This window comes from Solea solea, chromosome 6, assembly GCF_958295425.1.
Source record: "Solea solea chromosome 6, fSolSol10.1, whole genome shotgun sequence".
Taxonomy (NCBI): Eukaryota; Metazoa; Chordata; class Actinopteri; order Pleuronectiformes; family Soleidae; genus Solea; species Solea solea.
In genome coordinates this window covers 21,575,643-21,591,424 of record NC_081139.1, presented here as the reverse complement: position 1 = coordinate 21,591,424, position 15,782 = coordinate 21,575,643, and the positions used below count along the sequence as shown (strand labels likewise).

The window sequence follows — 15,782 nt, the reverse complement described above, 5'->3', positions numbered from 1 at the left end:
GTCTGCTGCACACAGGTCTGAAGCCAAATTAGCAAAAAGTGCATTACTCAGTTGGATAAATATAGCAGAAAGCCAGAATTAATTTGTTGTGTTTGCAATCAAATCACCGCATCTCAATGTAATTTGGTGTAGCTATTTGATGCCAGGTTAAATGATGAGGAGATTATTTGTAGATTATTGTATCTTTCTATCTTAATGATTATGAAATTAAGTAAAGAAGGATGAGATTTATGCTAGTTAGTGTCCTTATGGGCATGTAAGTGCTTATGATGCTCTCCTGCCAAGCTTAATGTATCAGTGCTGGGTACATTCCCTCATGGTGCATGGTCTGATCTATGCAGTTTCTGACATTACTTTAATTTTCATCTCTCATTATTTATGTCATATGTATTTGTACTGTCACTGTGTTAATTGTGGAAAAAAAAAAAAAAGATTCACACAAACTTATTTTGCATTTTGATGTACAGATTTTTTTCTCCCTTTTTGAGGCCCTGGGCACCTGGAGACTGTGCGAGAGTGGGGATTGTTTGACTGTGTTTGTTTTCCAGATAATGACTGCGGGGACAATAGTGATGAGGCAGGCTGTAGTCACTCCTGCTCCAACGCTCAGTTCAAATGTAACAGCGGACGCTGCATACCAGATTACTGGACCTGTGATGGAGATAATGACTGTGGGGACTACAGCGACGAGACCCACGCAAACTGCACCAACCAGGGTCAGTGTCTGAACCTGCTGATCAGGCAGCGTTTACTATTATTCCCTTTTCCTCTTCAGAAGTTTTTGGCTTATTTTTGGTTATAGTGGACAGACATATGCAGACACCTGACCATTGCACAAACAGGGAGTGTAATGACATATTCAAATACTTATACAGTACTTTAATGTGAAGTTGGTTCCCCTTTTGCAGCTATAACAGCTTCCACACTTCTTTGAAGACTTTTCTCAAGATTTTGAATGTGTCCATTCATTCTGTAGAGCATTTATGAGGTCAGGCTCTGGTGATGGACGAGAAGACCTGGCTCACAATCTCTGTTCAAGTTCTTCCACACGAAACGTGTCCATCCATGTCCGTATAGTCCTTGCTTTGTGCACTGGGGCACAGTTATGTTGGAATAGAAAAGGGTCTTCCTCAAACAAAAGTTGGAAGCATATATACACTGTAAATACACTCACTGTTGGGTGTTATTTTTTGACTTTGTCAATGCTGTGACTTACTACTACTTCTACATTGGGAACCTTCACCACAGCAGATTACTGTGTCTTAAAAAAAAAATAAAAAATGTAAATGTTAGGTTAATAAGAGATCCTTTTGAATTATAAATTAATGTTTCTCAAGTTCCCCTTAATATGAAAAGATGAGAGTTATCTATTTAGAAATGTCACACGAGGTGTCTGCATCGCATTCACTTTCGCTTTCATCGACATGTTGTTTTCCTGTCCTTGTTCATGCAGTACTAGACGATGCTGCACACTTTAATTGTGACAATGAAGTTGATTTATGGTGCATTCAGCCAAGAAAAGTGTTGTCTCAATGTAAAAATGTGTGTAAAAAAAAAAAAAATGAGTTAGCTGATATTTTGACTGCAGCTGACAAACCCACTAATGATGGACGTTTTCTTTTGATCCCACCTCTGGACATGAAAATGCCAAAGACGTTGCATTATAGACACAGTTTCATTTTGCACATCAACAACTTCATCACATGTTGTGTTATATATTATATTTTTACATGTATTACATATTCGTCATTCACATTACATGTAAACATCAGAAGTCCCAGTTATTCTTAAAATCTTTTCTGAGAGTGATTCCCTCAGGCAGATATTTCAGCAGCTGTAACAACTGCCGTCCCTTCACTGATGTAGAAGTTCTAGGTTTTCTTTGTGAATAAATGATAGAAAAATTGGGCTTTTCTTCGTAGGTTCTTCATAATATGAGACTCTTAGTGGGGGAGAATTCACTGTGAAGAAGGAAATGCATTTCAGTTTCCACCTCCCCTGTTGACTAGCGAACACATATACCTTTCTCTCTCTAAAAATAGAAACTTGTCACCTATAAAAGCCACAATTTACAATCTATTTGCCAGTCATATTTTCAAGTATTTATGGAACGAAGGGGGTTGTTATGATCACGGGTGGCTGGTTGCATCTCTACACTGAAACACTGTGTGTCCCATGAAGTGCACTCAGTGCTGATTTCAAAGGTAGTGTTTACATTTCAGTGTGCAGATGTAAAAAGTCCCTGGTCCCCGTTCATCACACTGACACCACTCTCATGGCGCTAATATTTACTGCTGAAGGGACTGATGCACTAACATTTTTTTAAAATGATGACATGAGATAAAAGAAATGTTCACTTATAATTGACCATTAGGAATTATGCACCTATTAAGAGTGAGACAAAAGCCCCTGGTGGTGTTACGACGTGTTGCTGCCAGGATTTCTGATTACATTTTGTTTTCGTGGTCTTAAAACACTTTGTCTTTGCTGAAGGTTGTGTGTGTGCTGATTTGATTTATACAAGCAACAAGGGGAAAACAGTGACTCACGTCTTGAGTCTCATTATTCTCTCTCTCTCCCTCTCCACAGCCACACGTCCTCCCGGTGGTTGTCACACAGATGAGTTCCAATGTCGAATGGACGGCCTTTGTATTCCCTTGCGTTGGCGCTGTGATGGCGACACTGACTGTATGGACCTGAGTGATGAAAAGAACTGCGAGGGCGTCACACACATGTGTGATCCGGCTGTCAAGTTTGGCTGCAGGGACTCTGGTGAGGAGACCATGACTTCAAATGCTCAAGTACTTTGTAAAGTGCATGAAGTTATCGTTAAAGTAACACAATCCTCCTCCTATAGCACGCTGCATCAGCAAAGCATGGGTGTGCGACGGTGACAGTGACTGTGAGGACAACTCAGATGAGGACAACTGCGAGGCACTGATGTGTAAGCTCTCTCATCATGTGTGCGCCAACGACTCCACCATCTGTCTGCAGTCGGAGAAACTTTGTGATGGCAAAAACGATTGTCCAGATGGCTCTGATGAGAAACTTTGTGGTAAGAGACAAAGCAGTGATCGGAGCTTCAGACGGGAGCTCCACAGCAAGTTAAACTCTGGCATCTTAAATTGGAGCTTCTTAACATCTCTGTGGCTTCTCCTTGCATCAGTCATTCTCTAAATGTCTGTCTTACAGACCTGTGCTCACTGGACAATGGCGACTGCAGCCACAACTGCACAGTGGCCCCCGGGGAAGGTGTGATCTGTTCCTGTCCGCTGGGCATGGAATTAGGGCCAAACAACAAGACCTGCCAGATCCAGAGCTTCTGTGCCAAACACCTTAAATGCAGTCAGCGCTGTGAACAGGACAAGTTCAGTGTGAAATGCTCGTGCTATGAGGGCTGGGAACTTGAGCCTGACATGGAGAACTGCAAAAGCACAGGTAAGGACACAGTACAGCAGGGGAAGATGAAGGTTTGGGGGAAATCAAAAGACACTAGTGAAGAAGCTCAGAAAGTGACTGATGGTGGTAGTTGTAGGAAGTTTGAGAAGTGACCTGTTTCTGCACTTTGTCAGGGTTCAGGATTGCAGGATTGGAGAGTCAAGAAGTGTGGTTTAGGTCTGGATTTGTGCTGAGGAGCAGCCGCCGTTAGCAGGAAGCAGTGTGGTCAGAGCAGCCACGAACGCCAAAGACTGATACTTATTTGGACAATAGACAGAGCAGGGGAGACAAGAGTGTCATTCACACTAGGATATGACAAGGGAGGAGGGAAATATTCACTATGTTCACTTTATTATTATTATCCATTATCAGCTTTGTAGGACAAAATCTCAAATATTTATGTATGACATGACGAGAGGAAGTGGTGAATAATGGAAATGGGTCAGTAACATTAAATCCACTTCCAAATTGATCATTTACGAAAAGAAAAAGGTTTTGTCCTCGTAGAAACTGTAAATGAGACGAGAGGAGGTATTTCTGAGCTCTTCGCTGCCAGGTCTTAGAGAATATCCACTAACCCCCCGTCATTCATCTTGCTGTCTGTCTGTCTGGCTGCCTGTTAGGTACAGATAACTCCTGTCTTATTTACACTGTGTTTTAATTACCCGGGATTAGAGCCACGTTCAACAGCCTCTGTTAAACACTGCAGTGGAACATGGCTGCAGTGTTTTCCAGCAGAGCTGTAATGGAGCAGTAACAACGAACTGTGACCAAGCACACGGTTTTAAACTTTAACCATCGGGCTGGTTTCCCTTTTTAAGATTGCCTCTGATTTTTTTCCCTCTTCTTTTGCACAGATCCTTTCAAGCCTTTTATCATCTTCTCAAACCGCCATGAGATCCGCCGCATTGATCTGAATAAGGGGGAGTTCAGTGTGTTGGTGCCAGGCCTAAGAAACACCATCGCCCTTGACTTCCATCTTAGCCAGAGTGCCCTCTATTGGACTGACGTGGTGGAGGATAAGATCTATCGTGGGAAGCTGTCTGAAAATGGAGGTGAGTGTTAGCTACATCACAAGGACTTCAATTCTTTTGCCAATAGTGATTTCCACTTCTTTGATATTATTTAATTCACCAGATAAACCTGCATAATATACATAATATCTGTCAGAACAAAGTCTGTAGGGGTCACTCACCTGATAAAGCTGCAGCTGCAGGCGTCTAAAGCAGCCTGGATTTAATTCTTTCCTGTGGCTCTTTTCTGCATTCCTGCCTCTCTGTCTCTTATTCGAAAATTACCAAAAATTAAAATATTAAACATACTTACTGCATGTTTAAATGATTTTAAATTAGAATACGGTATACGTAAATGAGTCTTTACTTGTAGCATAAATATAGTGTAATGTTGTCTACAGTAGTGAGTATTACTGTCTTAACAGTGGGAGCAATGTTGTGTCAAAGAACAATGTTTACATATTATATAATGTGCATTTTTAGGTAGTTATATGGAAATCCTGGACCTTTTGTAGCAGGTATACAGTGTATCTGTAGCTGTGTATTCTCCTTGATCACCGTTCTCATGACTGCAACACACACACACACACACACACACAGGGGGCAGTGTATGGGAATATCTGGATTAGAGCCAGTCGGAGACAAAGACCCACCCCTTCTCTGTCTTTGACTGGTTGTGACCACGACATTGTCCTTACTTGAGTGCGAGTTTGGAAAATTGTGGATGGAGAACACAGGCTGCAAGGTGTGGACATAAAAAATGCAAGGTGCACCACTTCAGAAAAGATTTAGTCACGCTTGAAAGACTTTTGGTCGCACGCTACAGCCCTTTAATCTGAGGAAGCTGTTTATTTGGCACACAAACTCAAATTGAGTCTGGCTGCTGTAATGGAAACAGCTGTATTCCTAGTGTCAGATCAGATGTAGAATTGTTTCTTTATGAAGCTACACTAATGCTGCTGGTGATGTGTCGTGTAAGGTAAAGCCTCTATCATCACTGCAGCAATCCACACTGAAGTCATGTTGCATGTTGTGGTTGTTATGAGCAATATTTACCAGGCAACACCAACAGGCAACATAGAGTATAGCAACTGTGTGTTTTTGCAGCAGGCAGGCGGGATGATGACTCATCACAAATAATTAGACATGTCCCTGTGATTAGGGATGTGACGGAAAATGAGAGGGTTTGAAAGAGACTGGGAAGACTCTCTCTGTAGTCCCACAGGACATCACGTATTCAGATTTTCTACAGCCCAGTCACACACACACACACCCCTGCTCTGTCCATACTGAAAAACACAACATCATCTAGTAATTTGAGTAAAGAAATTACAGTTTGTGATGCAGTGTTAGCTTGAGAATCTAATGAGCTTGATTACTGGAGGAAAATCAGGTCACTACTTTAGAGGGAGGAAAGAAAGAAGGAAGGAAGCAAGAAAGAAAGACATACATGACTAAAAACAAGTTATCTTTATTTGATCATGTGTCCTGTCTTTTCTGTCTTCCTTTTAGCTTTAACCAGCTTTGATGTAGTAATCCAGTATGGCTTGGCTACTCCCGAGGGCCTGGCAGTTGACTGGATAGCAGGAAACATTTACTGGGTGGAAAGCAACCTGGATCAGATTGAAGTAGCCAAGCTGGATGGCACCATGAGGACTACACTGCTGGCCGGGGAGGTGGAGCACCCTCGAGCTATTGCCTTAGACCCCCGGGATGGGTAACGACCGCGCTGCTTACTCTTATGTCCCACTCAAATAAACACAGCCCACTTTACAACATCTTAAACTAAACCAAATGTTTTGCTTCCAAACCCCTCCTGCACATATTGTACCTCGTTTTTGTTGTTTTTTTAATAACCTCATGTTCATGTTGTGGTATTATGTTGCAGAATCCTCTTCTGGACAGACTGGGACGCCAGCTTGCCAAGAATTGAAGCAGCATCCATGAGTGGAGAAGGCAGGAAGACCATCCACAAAGAAACTGGCAATGGAGGCTGGCCGAACGGACTCACTGTAGATTATCTAGAGCGCCGCATCCTCTGGATCGATGCCAGGTCAGACTGAAGACACAAAAGTGAACACACATACACACATGTGCTTGATGCACACACACACACACACACACACTGTTCATTTATGTGCAGAAATATAACTGTAAATTGTGCTGTTTGTAGATCTGATGCCATCTATTCGGCCAAGTACGACGGTTCCGGCCTTATCGAGGTTCTGAGGGGCCACGAGTATCTGTCGCATCCCTTTGCGGTCACCATGTATGGTGGAGAGGTTTACTGGACAGACTGGAGGACCAACACACTGGCCAAGGCAAACAAGTGGACTGGCAGCAATGTCACTGTGGTCCAGAGAACAAACACACAGCCTTTTGACCTCCAAGTCTATCATCCATCCAGACAGCCCGAGGGTGAGAATCACCTACACATACTCGAAAACTTTAATGTTTATAGCTGGTTAATTTATTATAACGTGTGTAAACCATGTTCATACTGAGTATAAATGAGTATACTGAGTTCTGTGCTCATATCTTCCCAGCTCCGAACCCGTGTGCAGCTAAAGATGGCAAAGAACCTTGTTCTCACCTCTGTCTCATCAACTACAATCAGACGTTCTCATGTGCCTGTCCTCACCTCATGAAGCTGGGCCCTGACAAACGCACATGCTACGGTACGCATGAACACATTCAAGCTCACTAGCCACTTTATTAGGTACACACTTAGGACACCTAAGAAAGTAGCACTTGGTGTGGTCTTCTGCTTCTACATGTTGTACATACTTTGCTTCTGTCGTGTTTTATTTACGTTACTCTGGCGAGTTACAATTGCTTTTTTCACTTTGAACCAGCCTGTTCATTCCTCTCTGACCTCTTACTGTACATCAACAAGGCATTTTCTGCCTTGTTCACTACTATTCACTACCTATTTTCATTTTTTTCCTGTAAACCCTAGAGCAGAAGTGTCAAACTGGTGGCTTGCGGGCCACATGCAGCCCTCCAATCAATTACATCATGTGACCCACCCCTTAATATCACGTTATAATGAAAACATGGTCCCCGACCTTCTCTTTAGAATGTGCAGCTGAGGCACAGCTGCCAGTCGGGTGATAGAAGTGTTTCTCAATCCTGGTTACTCGGGACCGACTGCCCTGCATGTGTTTCTCTGCTCCAACACAAGTGATTCAAATAATCAGCTCATCAACAAGCTCTGCAAAAGCCTGGTAACGACCCATTTATTTGAACAGCTGTTTTCCCCCCACATTTTCTGGTCTCTTGACCAGATGATACGCTGATTGCCCCCCCAGGTCATTTGAGTTTGACACCCCTGCTCTAGAGAACGGCTATGTGAGAAAATCCCAATAGATATACCTAGACCAGCTGGCACCAACAAGCATGTCATGTTCACAGTTCCTTAAATCACCAGATATTTGCATTAACAAGCAGTCTAAAGTGTGTTTCTATGTGTTCCAATGACTGCAAAGCACAATTATATGCAGTGGCTGTATAAACATACACTGATACCTTCTGTGAGCCTCTGAGCTGCTTTTCACTCTTGGATGCCGTTGTAATCCCTGTCCTAGCAGAAGTGATGATTGTGAATTTTGTGTGTGTTATTGTTTGTATATATGTGAAATGGAGAGAGTGAGAGGAAGGGATTAAACAATCTCACTTTGAGATGCTGCTGTGTTGTGCTGTGACAGCGCTGGAGCGCATTGAAGTGTCTGTCTGTGAAAACTGAGAGTGGGCCCGTTTATTCAGTGTCTGAGTTTAGCATTCAAGGCAGCACTTTCTATTATCTTCAGGGGTAATGGAATGGAGAGCCCCATGCTGTCTGATGCAGGCATCAGACACAACCTTCCACGTCTCCCACCTAGTTGGGTTTTCGCCGATTCAGCCCGACACTGTCATTACTCTCCTCACCTCCCTTTCTTTTCCCCACTTTTCCTGTCCATCATTTAAATTGCCTGCAGTTAAATGTTGATCGGACTGTTGAGACCAATCCTGCTGTAATGTATCTTCACTGACTGAATTAGCTCTCGCTGCCACAGCTACAGCACAGTCAGCCAGACACAATCATCAGAGTCAGAGATTCAACTGACTGTTAATGCAAGTGGCAGAAATAATGCATCCCTCCATGTTGCAACCACTAATCAACAACTCTGGTATTCGTGTTGACTTTTGATTTGAAATTGCTTGATTAAACCCATTGCACACAGTGGCTTTGGTGTTTCACTGATGGATGCATGTCAACATCTCCTCTCTCCCCCGTAGAGTCTCGCCAGTTCCTGCTGTATGCCCGTCAGATCGAGATCAGAGGAGTGGACATTGACAACCCGTACTACAACTACATTATCTCCTTCACGGTGCCGGACATCGACAACGTGACTGCGGTGGACTATGACGCTCTGGAGCATCGTATCTACTGGTCAGATGTCCGCACTCAGACCATCAAGAGAGCTTTCATCAATGGCACTGGAGTCGAGACTGTGGTCTCTGCTGGTATGGATAAGGCAACGCAGCAGAATCTACATTATAGTGTTTTAATCACATTATATGTTGCTTAGAATGTCCCCTGGTGCATGTTTTCCAATATTCCTTTTGGATTTTAGAGGTTTTTTTTACATTTTGGGTGACTTTTCTTGCACTAAGTTGTATGCGATCAGGCGCTGGATGATCCTTTCTCCCCAAATTGAGATGCATCGACTTCATCATGGGGATGAGTCTGCATTTCTCTGGTCTCTTCCTCCACAGCAGCAGCCCTAAAATTGCAAATCAATTCAAACATGCAGTATATTGCCTCACCTCAGAAATTTCCTCATCATCAATCTCTGTCTCGGAAACATCACACTCAGCTTCCTCTTTGGTTAACACCGTAGATAGAGGTGATGCTGGGACGATGGGACGATGGGAGAAAGTCCTGCACAACAGAGAGTAGGCGGTTTTAGAAATACCAACATGCTTTACTAAACGCCAATTAATATGGTGACAGGATCCTCCCACTTATCTTGTTTTAACTCGAAATACATAAACCAGAGAAAGTGCAGTTGAAATAACCCAGTGAAGATAAAAGCGTGACGATCATTTATACTGATTATACCCCAGAGTCATTTATAAAATAATAAATGATTCATTCATCAATTAATTAGATAATCTGTGTCCTTATGATGATAAATTACATGAGCTCACTTTAGAAATAAACAATCTTGACATTTTTGTTCCTATTTCTTTTTGAGGAAGAAAGGTACAATTCACTGTAACAGTTATCCATTCCTCAACTGCAAGAAGGCCGTTATCATTAAGCCCCAGGAAGAGTGATGCTGTGAAAAACAAAGAGCAAATCAAGGGCATATTTCACAATGTTTTTTTAGAGTTCACAATTTCCAACAAATCTCATGGACACATTAAAGTCCACAGAACTATGAAGGTTTTCAATTTTCCTTTATATCTGCTGCAGATGTCGCTCCGATATTAAACTTTTAAGACAGATGAGGCACAAGGCATTCGTGGATGTTAGGTTCTTATTTAACACGACAAGGCTGGTTCATGGCTCCGTGTGTATTTTTCTTTCTCTTCTCCAGATCTGCCAAATGCCCATGGTCTAGCTGTGGACTGGATTTCCAGGAACCTGTTCTGGACCAGCTATGATGCCAATAAGAAACAGATCAATGTTGCCAGATTGGATGGCTCCTTCAAAAATGCTGTCATCCAGGGGCTGGACAAACCACACTGCCTGGTGCTGCATCCAATACTGGGGTAGGTCACAAACACACACAGGTTTGCACAGATAGTCTTGTTCGGACAGTGAAGTGACCTCCATTCATGTGAACAGTCTAAACCAGAGGTCTCAAACTTGCGGCCCTCCAATTGGCTTAATGTCGTTATAATGACTTGTGCCTGTCTATAGCTTCATTTTGCATCATAAATGTTTTTTTATTGTGAATTTTACATCGTTCCATATAAAAACAAACACATTTGTGTTGAACTTCTGTGAAATATCATCACAAATGTCACTGTGGAACCTTTTTTTCACCTCCTGACCAGATTAGATTCTCACTTCGAGACCCCTGGTCCAAACCAAGCTTTATTCCTAACCTCAACCGAAACCAGTCCACCACTAAATCAAACCTTTACCGAACCACAATTCACATCCTCATCGTAACCTTAAAACTATAGTGAGTAACATTTAAACATAAACACATGTTTTGTACATTCAAACCATGGATTAAGTCTACCAGTTGCACGAAACAGTCTCTCTATTTCTCAGTGTAGCAGTGTTTAGATCAAGTGTCACCCTGCGACTTTCCTCCCGTGCTGCACACAGGAAGTGATCTGTTATACGTCAAGACAGATGGAGGCAACAGCATTATTATGCTGGTAAAGTGAGACTGAAAACACAATGAAACATCTCAGAAGTGAATTGTACTGCTCAGAAAACGTTTGTTTGACAGGATAAATGCTTCTACACCTCGCCTGCCCCTGTGCCGCTGCTGTATGCACACAAATGGTCCCTCTGTTTTCAGATGAAGGGTACAGCATACAAATGCAGCAACAGCATAAATCACTCAAAGTTACGCACTGCAGCTTTAACCAGAGCCTCAGAAATGAGATTCCGCCTTATTAGGATCAAGCTTTGGTCCCCCTGTGGTCTGCTGCTCCTGAAGAAGTCTGTGTTTATACCAAAGGAGCTCCTAAAGAGGAAACACACACACACACACAACACTAAGCACTTTGTTGAAATGAAGCCGCTCTTAGACGCCCTCCTGATTTCACCTTTAAGCTGCACCTACATCTACACGGAAGTGCACACACACTCAGGCTGTGTGTGGCTGCCAGGCCCCCCCTCTGTTTGCAGGCAGTGATTACATGCAGACGAGTTCTGGTATAAATGCTCACTGACCTCTGACTGTTCTTCACTCAGGGACTCACTCTCAATGTTTCCTGCCCCTCTTTCGTTTTTATACCATCTCTCTTTTTTACGCATCTCTCCCCCCCCGTTTGCTCCATTTCTAATTTTAAAGACGGCCTCGGTGCTCAGATTGACTATCTGAATTATTTAGAGAGACTGTCTGTGTCGCTCTCTGTCACTATTTCTGTTTGAGTGTTTATCTGACATCTTGTTCCCTCCTGTCTTACTCAGCCAGTGTCCAGGGTTTTTTTTTCTCCCCCCTCTCTCTGTCCTGTCTGGTTTCCTTCTCAAAACCTCCCCCCCCCCCACCTCAGCTCCCCAACCTGGCCTGGGCCTCTTCTCTCGCCAGCACAGGAGAGACAAACCATCGCCCCTGTATTTATAGACTTTGTTTGTTTTCCAGTATTGGAGGTGGATGAAGAAGAGGATGTTTTCTTTTTGCCCTTGTGTGTTATTTTTTTTTGTATATTTCTTCCTCTCTTTAAAAGACTGAGCCGACTTAAGCTGAGGAATGTGTCTGATGTGAGCGTTGTTGGCACTGGGGGGGGAGGGGGGGGGTGGAAATGAGAAGCAGATGCTAAATCCATATGCTTAGTTTGTCGTCTCAAACGAACTGCCCGCAATACGTACACAAGTGGGCGGAGCCAGAGACAGTCAGGGAGGGTGTGTGTGTGTGCACTAAAAATGCCAGAGTGGGAGATTAAATGCTTTCATAAACTTTATTTAAAGGCAACTTCACAAACAAATGAAGGGTGTGGTGGATGTGGGAGGATTCAACAGGAAGTGGGTGATGGGACTGGAGGATTGATACCCTTTAAACACAGACTGCACCTATTCTAAAATACAGTGATGCTCAATCATATTTGACATGAAGTATGTCTATTCTGCATGTGTATGAAGAGTTAGACCAAGTTAAACGCAAGTGGAAGGTGTTTGTGTTAAAGTGTGGGAGAGAGAGAGTCAACAATGGCGTGATGAGTCAGACAGGGATCTTTTTCAACTGTTGAATTGAATGGGATTGGCTCCAGATTAATCCCCCCCCCCCCCACGACCTTTACTGAATACACAGTAGAAAAATCAATGAATAAATGAGCGAATGACAAATGCCTTGAATACATTTTACCTTTTTTTTTTTCACTTTACCATTACAGGTTTACCCCTGTTTGCCCCAACTTCTTCACCCTCTGTTCAATTCCATTCATTCATGAGTGAATGAATGGAAATTCAAATACATTTATTTTTAATTCATCACCTGAGCTTTTTTTTTTTTAATTTGCATTGATTAATTAATATGTATGTGTATGTAAATAATTGTAAGTGCACCAAGAGACACAGGCCATTGTTTAACGCATTTGTTATTATTAACTGTTTATTAACTATCAACTGTATTTTATAAGAACATTTTAAAAAGAAAATTGCTACACATTATAATTTATATATCGGCCAGCCGCAGTTAGTATTCACAGTTCATCATCTGTTTAAAGTAGTAAATAAATGTGTAGGGTGTATATCAAGCATTTATAAGTCTGATGGATGTTGGCACAAAGCTTGACGTAGCTCTCCTTGTCCTGAAACTAAGTGATCAATATTCCTGGCCTGAGGGTAAGTGACTGTGTTGGCTGTGTTTAGTGTGAGTGGAGTCTGAAGTTATCTGCATTCCCCCTTTTTTCAGGTGGTGTAAATTGTGATTAATGGTTCCTGCTCTAATGTAATAAATTCCCTGCTCACTTTTATGAGAAGGTTGTGACGATGTTACTGAGGGAAGCAAACCAGGCGCTAATGACGGAGGTGACGACAGCCTGTGTTGAACTTAGTTGGACCAAAACTTATATAAAACAATCAGTCAGGGCAGTAAAATATGTTGCTGGTTTTAATGCTGTGACTTATCAGTGTATTTCAGGTCACGTGAGCTGATTTCAGACATGCACTGAAATCCAGAGACCCACAAAGATTGTCCAATAGGGCTGTATCTGTGAAATCTGGAGATTCTACTACCAGCTTCCAAGTATAGTCTCATATTAATGTCCAAGTGAGCTCCAAGCGCAGCAGAAGGAACTCCAGAGAATCCACATGGAGTAAATGGGCAGGTGTCCTGCTTCTTTCATGTTCAGGAAATGGCACCTTGCCTCAACCCCCCCAAACCTTCTCCTGCTGTTGTTAACCCAGATAATGATCTGCTTCATTCAACCTGGAGTACAAAAACTAGGTTGTCAAAATGAATTCAAGATACTTTTTGACTCTAATGTTGGGTAATGAAATTATTTTCTTTGAACAGAAGAAAATGTTGTGTTTTTTTTGTTTTTCAAATCATACAATTATAAGTGCCCACTTTTAGTAAGAGTGCTCCTTCAGTCAGGCAACACTTGAAGGACAAGTTTGCTCTCGTAAAGCTGGTGAATGTGATCACTGTGAGTGCAAACACTTACAATATCTGGAGAGGCTCTGAAAACAGTGTGAAAGTTCTCCTTCTGTCGCTCATGGGTTGTGTATTTTGCCGATTGTCTCGGTCTGTCCCCCTCCAGGAAACTCTACTGGACAGACGGAGACAACATCAGCATGGCCAACACAGACGGCATGAACCGCACCGTCCTCTTCACCAACCAGAAAGGGCCTGTCGGTGAGCGATGCGCTAGCTTTTCCTGTGACTGCGTTACAGAGCACTCCACAGTGACAGGGTGGCCTTTTACACACCTGATCTGTCTCTTGTTTCCCAGGTCTCTCTATTGACTTTGACACAGAGCAGCTTTACTGGATCAGCGCAGGAAATAGCACCATCAACCGCTGCAAACTGGACGGGTCGGAACTGGAGGTGCTGGAGGGCGTCAAGGGCAAACTAACCAAGGCCACTGCTCTGGCTATCATGGGTAGGTCTTCAGGGAACGTTAAATTACACAGCATGTAATTTCTGCCGCTAGGTTGCCTCCATGGTTGCCTCTCATTCAAAACAATAACAAAAGACCTAGTTTGATGACCTTGTACAGCACATGGCAATGAGTAGTCACGGTTGATTATTGACACAAAAAAGACAACACACGCTAAATAGCAGTACTTAATATTTCCTTCCTTTATTACCTTGGATAGAAATATGGATTTTAATGGATTAAAACAAGTCTGTGAAGGTTTTTAGTCGTCAAAGTCATAGTCAGGTGGATTTAAACATTGTTAGAGACATTTTGGCTAATGTAAGAACACAAAATATATAACATCAGACTTGTTGTTTTTAGACATTTGAATGCAGAAATGTTACATATTATATCTTTAACTTCAGTCTCTGGTGTATGAGGGTAGAAAGTTCAGACATGACCAAGTTCTGAGTTTATGTACATGTCTTTAAATGTCATGTTTTTGTGCGATGTGTCCAATAGGAGACAAGCTGTGGTGGGCAGATCAAGGAACAGACCAGATAGGAACCTGTAACAAGAAGGATGGGGGGAACTGGAAAGTCCTGAGGAACAGCACGTCCCCCATGATGCACATGAAAATCTACAATGAAACTGTGCAGAAAGGTACAACGCTGGCAGCCACAGTTTGGGTTAAATGAAGTTGCTTAGAAAAGACAGGGACATGTCCTTGTCACGTCACTGGACTCTTTTGCTTGTTGCTTGTACCCTGTTTACCTCAGCTAGAGCACATCTGTTTATGTCTCTAACTCCTCTTTCATTTGTTCCCGTGCTTTTGTGTTCCCAGGCACCAATCTCTGCAGTAATAACAATGGGGACTGTTCCCAGCTGTGTCTCCCCACCTCCCCGACCACCAGAGCCTGTATGTGCACAGCAGGATACAGCCTGCGCACGGGACAGCAGTCTTGTGAGGGTACAGCATATTCTTATTATATACACATTATTGTGTCCTTGATCGAGGCTATTTTGGGCGTGAAGACACGGATTACAATGATAAACGTGTGACGCGGAGGATACTTTTCAAAGCTTTTTTTGTTTATTTCTGCTGTAGGAGTTGGCTCTTTCCTGTTGTACTCGGTTCATGAGGGCATCCGTGGTATTCCTCTGGACCCGTTAGACAAATCTGATGCCCTCGTACCAGTGTCGGGCACATCCCTCGCTGTCGGCATAGACTTCCATGCTGGTAAGTCTTTTTAATCAATACTGTATATACCATTTTTTTCATACAAGATAATGTGTGTTTTGCTTACTTTGACTTGTGTGCCTTTTTCCAGACAATGACACCATCTACTGGGTAGATATGGGCCTGAGCACCATCAGCAGGGCCAAGAGAGACCAGACCTGGAGAGAAGATGTGGTCACTAATGGCATCGGCAGAGTGGAGGGCATTGCTGTTGACTGGATAGCAGGTTAGAAACGCCTCGCAGTCACCTTTGCATACCAGCGTGGATGTAAACACTCTATCCACTCTATCCACTCTCCCACTCTCTCTCTCTCTCTCTCTCTCTCTCTCTGCCA

The 15,782-nt window shown here is 42.9% G+C and overlaps 2 protein-coding genes across 8 annotated transcripts in view; one reads left to right on the top strand and one right to left on the bottom strand.

Annotated features, from left to right (window-relative positions):
- The window catches only part of LOC131460698 (low-density lipoprotein receptor-related protein 1-like), a 117,783-nt gene that overhangs the window by 69,127 nt on the left and 32,874 nt on the right, over positions 1 to 15,782 (top strand). For all 6 annotated transcript variants that reach the window (XM_058631414.1, XM_058631413.1, XM_058631412.1 and 3 more), the window contains 17 exons: positions 549 to 716; positions 2,590 to 2,772; positions 2,858 to 3,055; positions 3,193 to 3,438; positions 4,296 to 4,493; positions 5,964 to 6,168; positions 6,340 to 6,504; positions 6,625 to 6,869; positions 6,998 to 7,129; positions 8,730 to 8,957; positions 10,037 to 10,211; positions 13,887 to 13,981; positions 14,079 to 14,228; positions 14,730 to 14,870; positions 15,052 to 15,177; positions 15,316 to 15,447; positions 15,539 to 15,673. In XM_058631414.1, coding sequence (XP_058487397.1) covers positions 549 to 716; positions 2,590 to 2,772; positions 2,858 to 3,055; positions 3,193 to 3,438; positions 4,296 to 4,493; positions 5,964 to 6,168; positions 6,340 to 6,504; positions 6,625 to 6,869; positions 6,998 to 7,129; positions 8,730 to 8,957; positions 10,037 to 10,211; positions 13,887 to 13,981; positions 14,079 to 14,228; positions 14,730 to 14,870; positions 15,052 to 15,177; positions 15,316 to 15,447; positions 15,539 to 15,673 — 2,922 coding nt within the window. The remainder of the gene's footprint in view (positions 1 to 548; positions 717 to 2,589; positions 2,773 to 2,857; positions 3,056 to 3,192; positions 3,439 to 4,295; positions 4,494 to 5,963; positions 6,169 to 6,339; positions 6,505 to 6,624; positions 6,870 to 6,997; positions 7,130 to 8,729; positions 8,958 to 10,036; positions 10,212 to 13,886; positions 13,982 to 14,078; positions 14,229 to 14,729; positions 14,871 to 15,051; positions 15,178 to 15,315; positions 15,448 to 15,538; positions 15,674 to 15,782) is intronic.
- Positions 6,533 to 15,782, bottom strand: part of LOC131460700 (delta-type opioid receptor) — a 35,125-nt gene continuing 25,875 nt past the window's right edge. The window contains exons 3-5 of one of the 2 annotated variants that reach the window (XR_009240403.1): positions 15,515 to 15,605; positions 9,261 to 9,375; positions 6,533 to 6,547 (exon numbers count right to left, since the gene is read on the bottom strand). The gene's annotated coding sequence lies outside the window, so the exon portion shown is untranslated. Of the gene's footprint in view, positions 6,548 to 9,260; positions 9,376 to 14,404; positions 15,606 to 15,782 lie in introns of those variants that run through there. The other variant, XR_009240404.1, reaches the window with a different exon arrangement.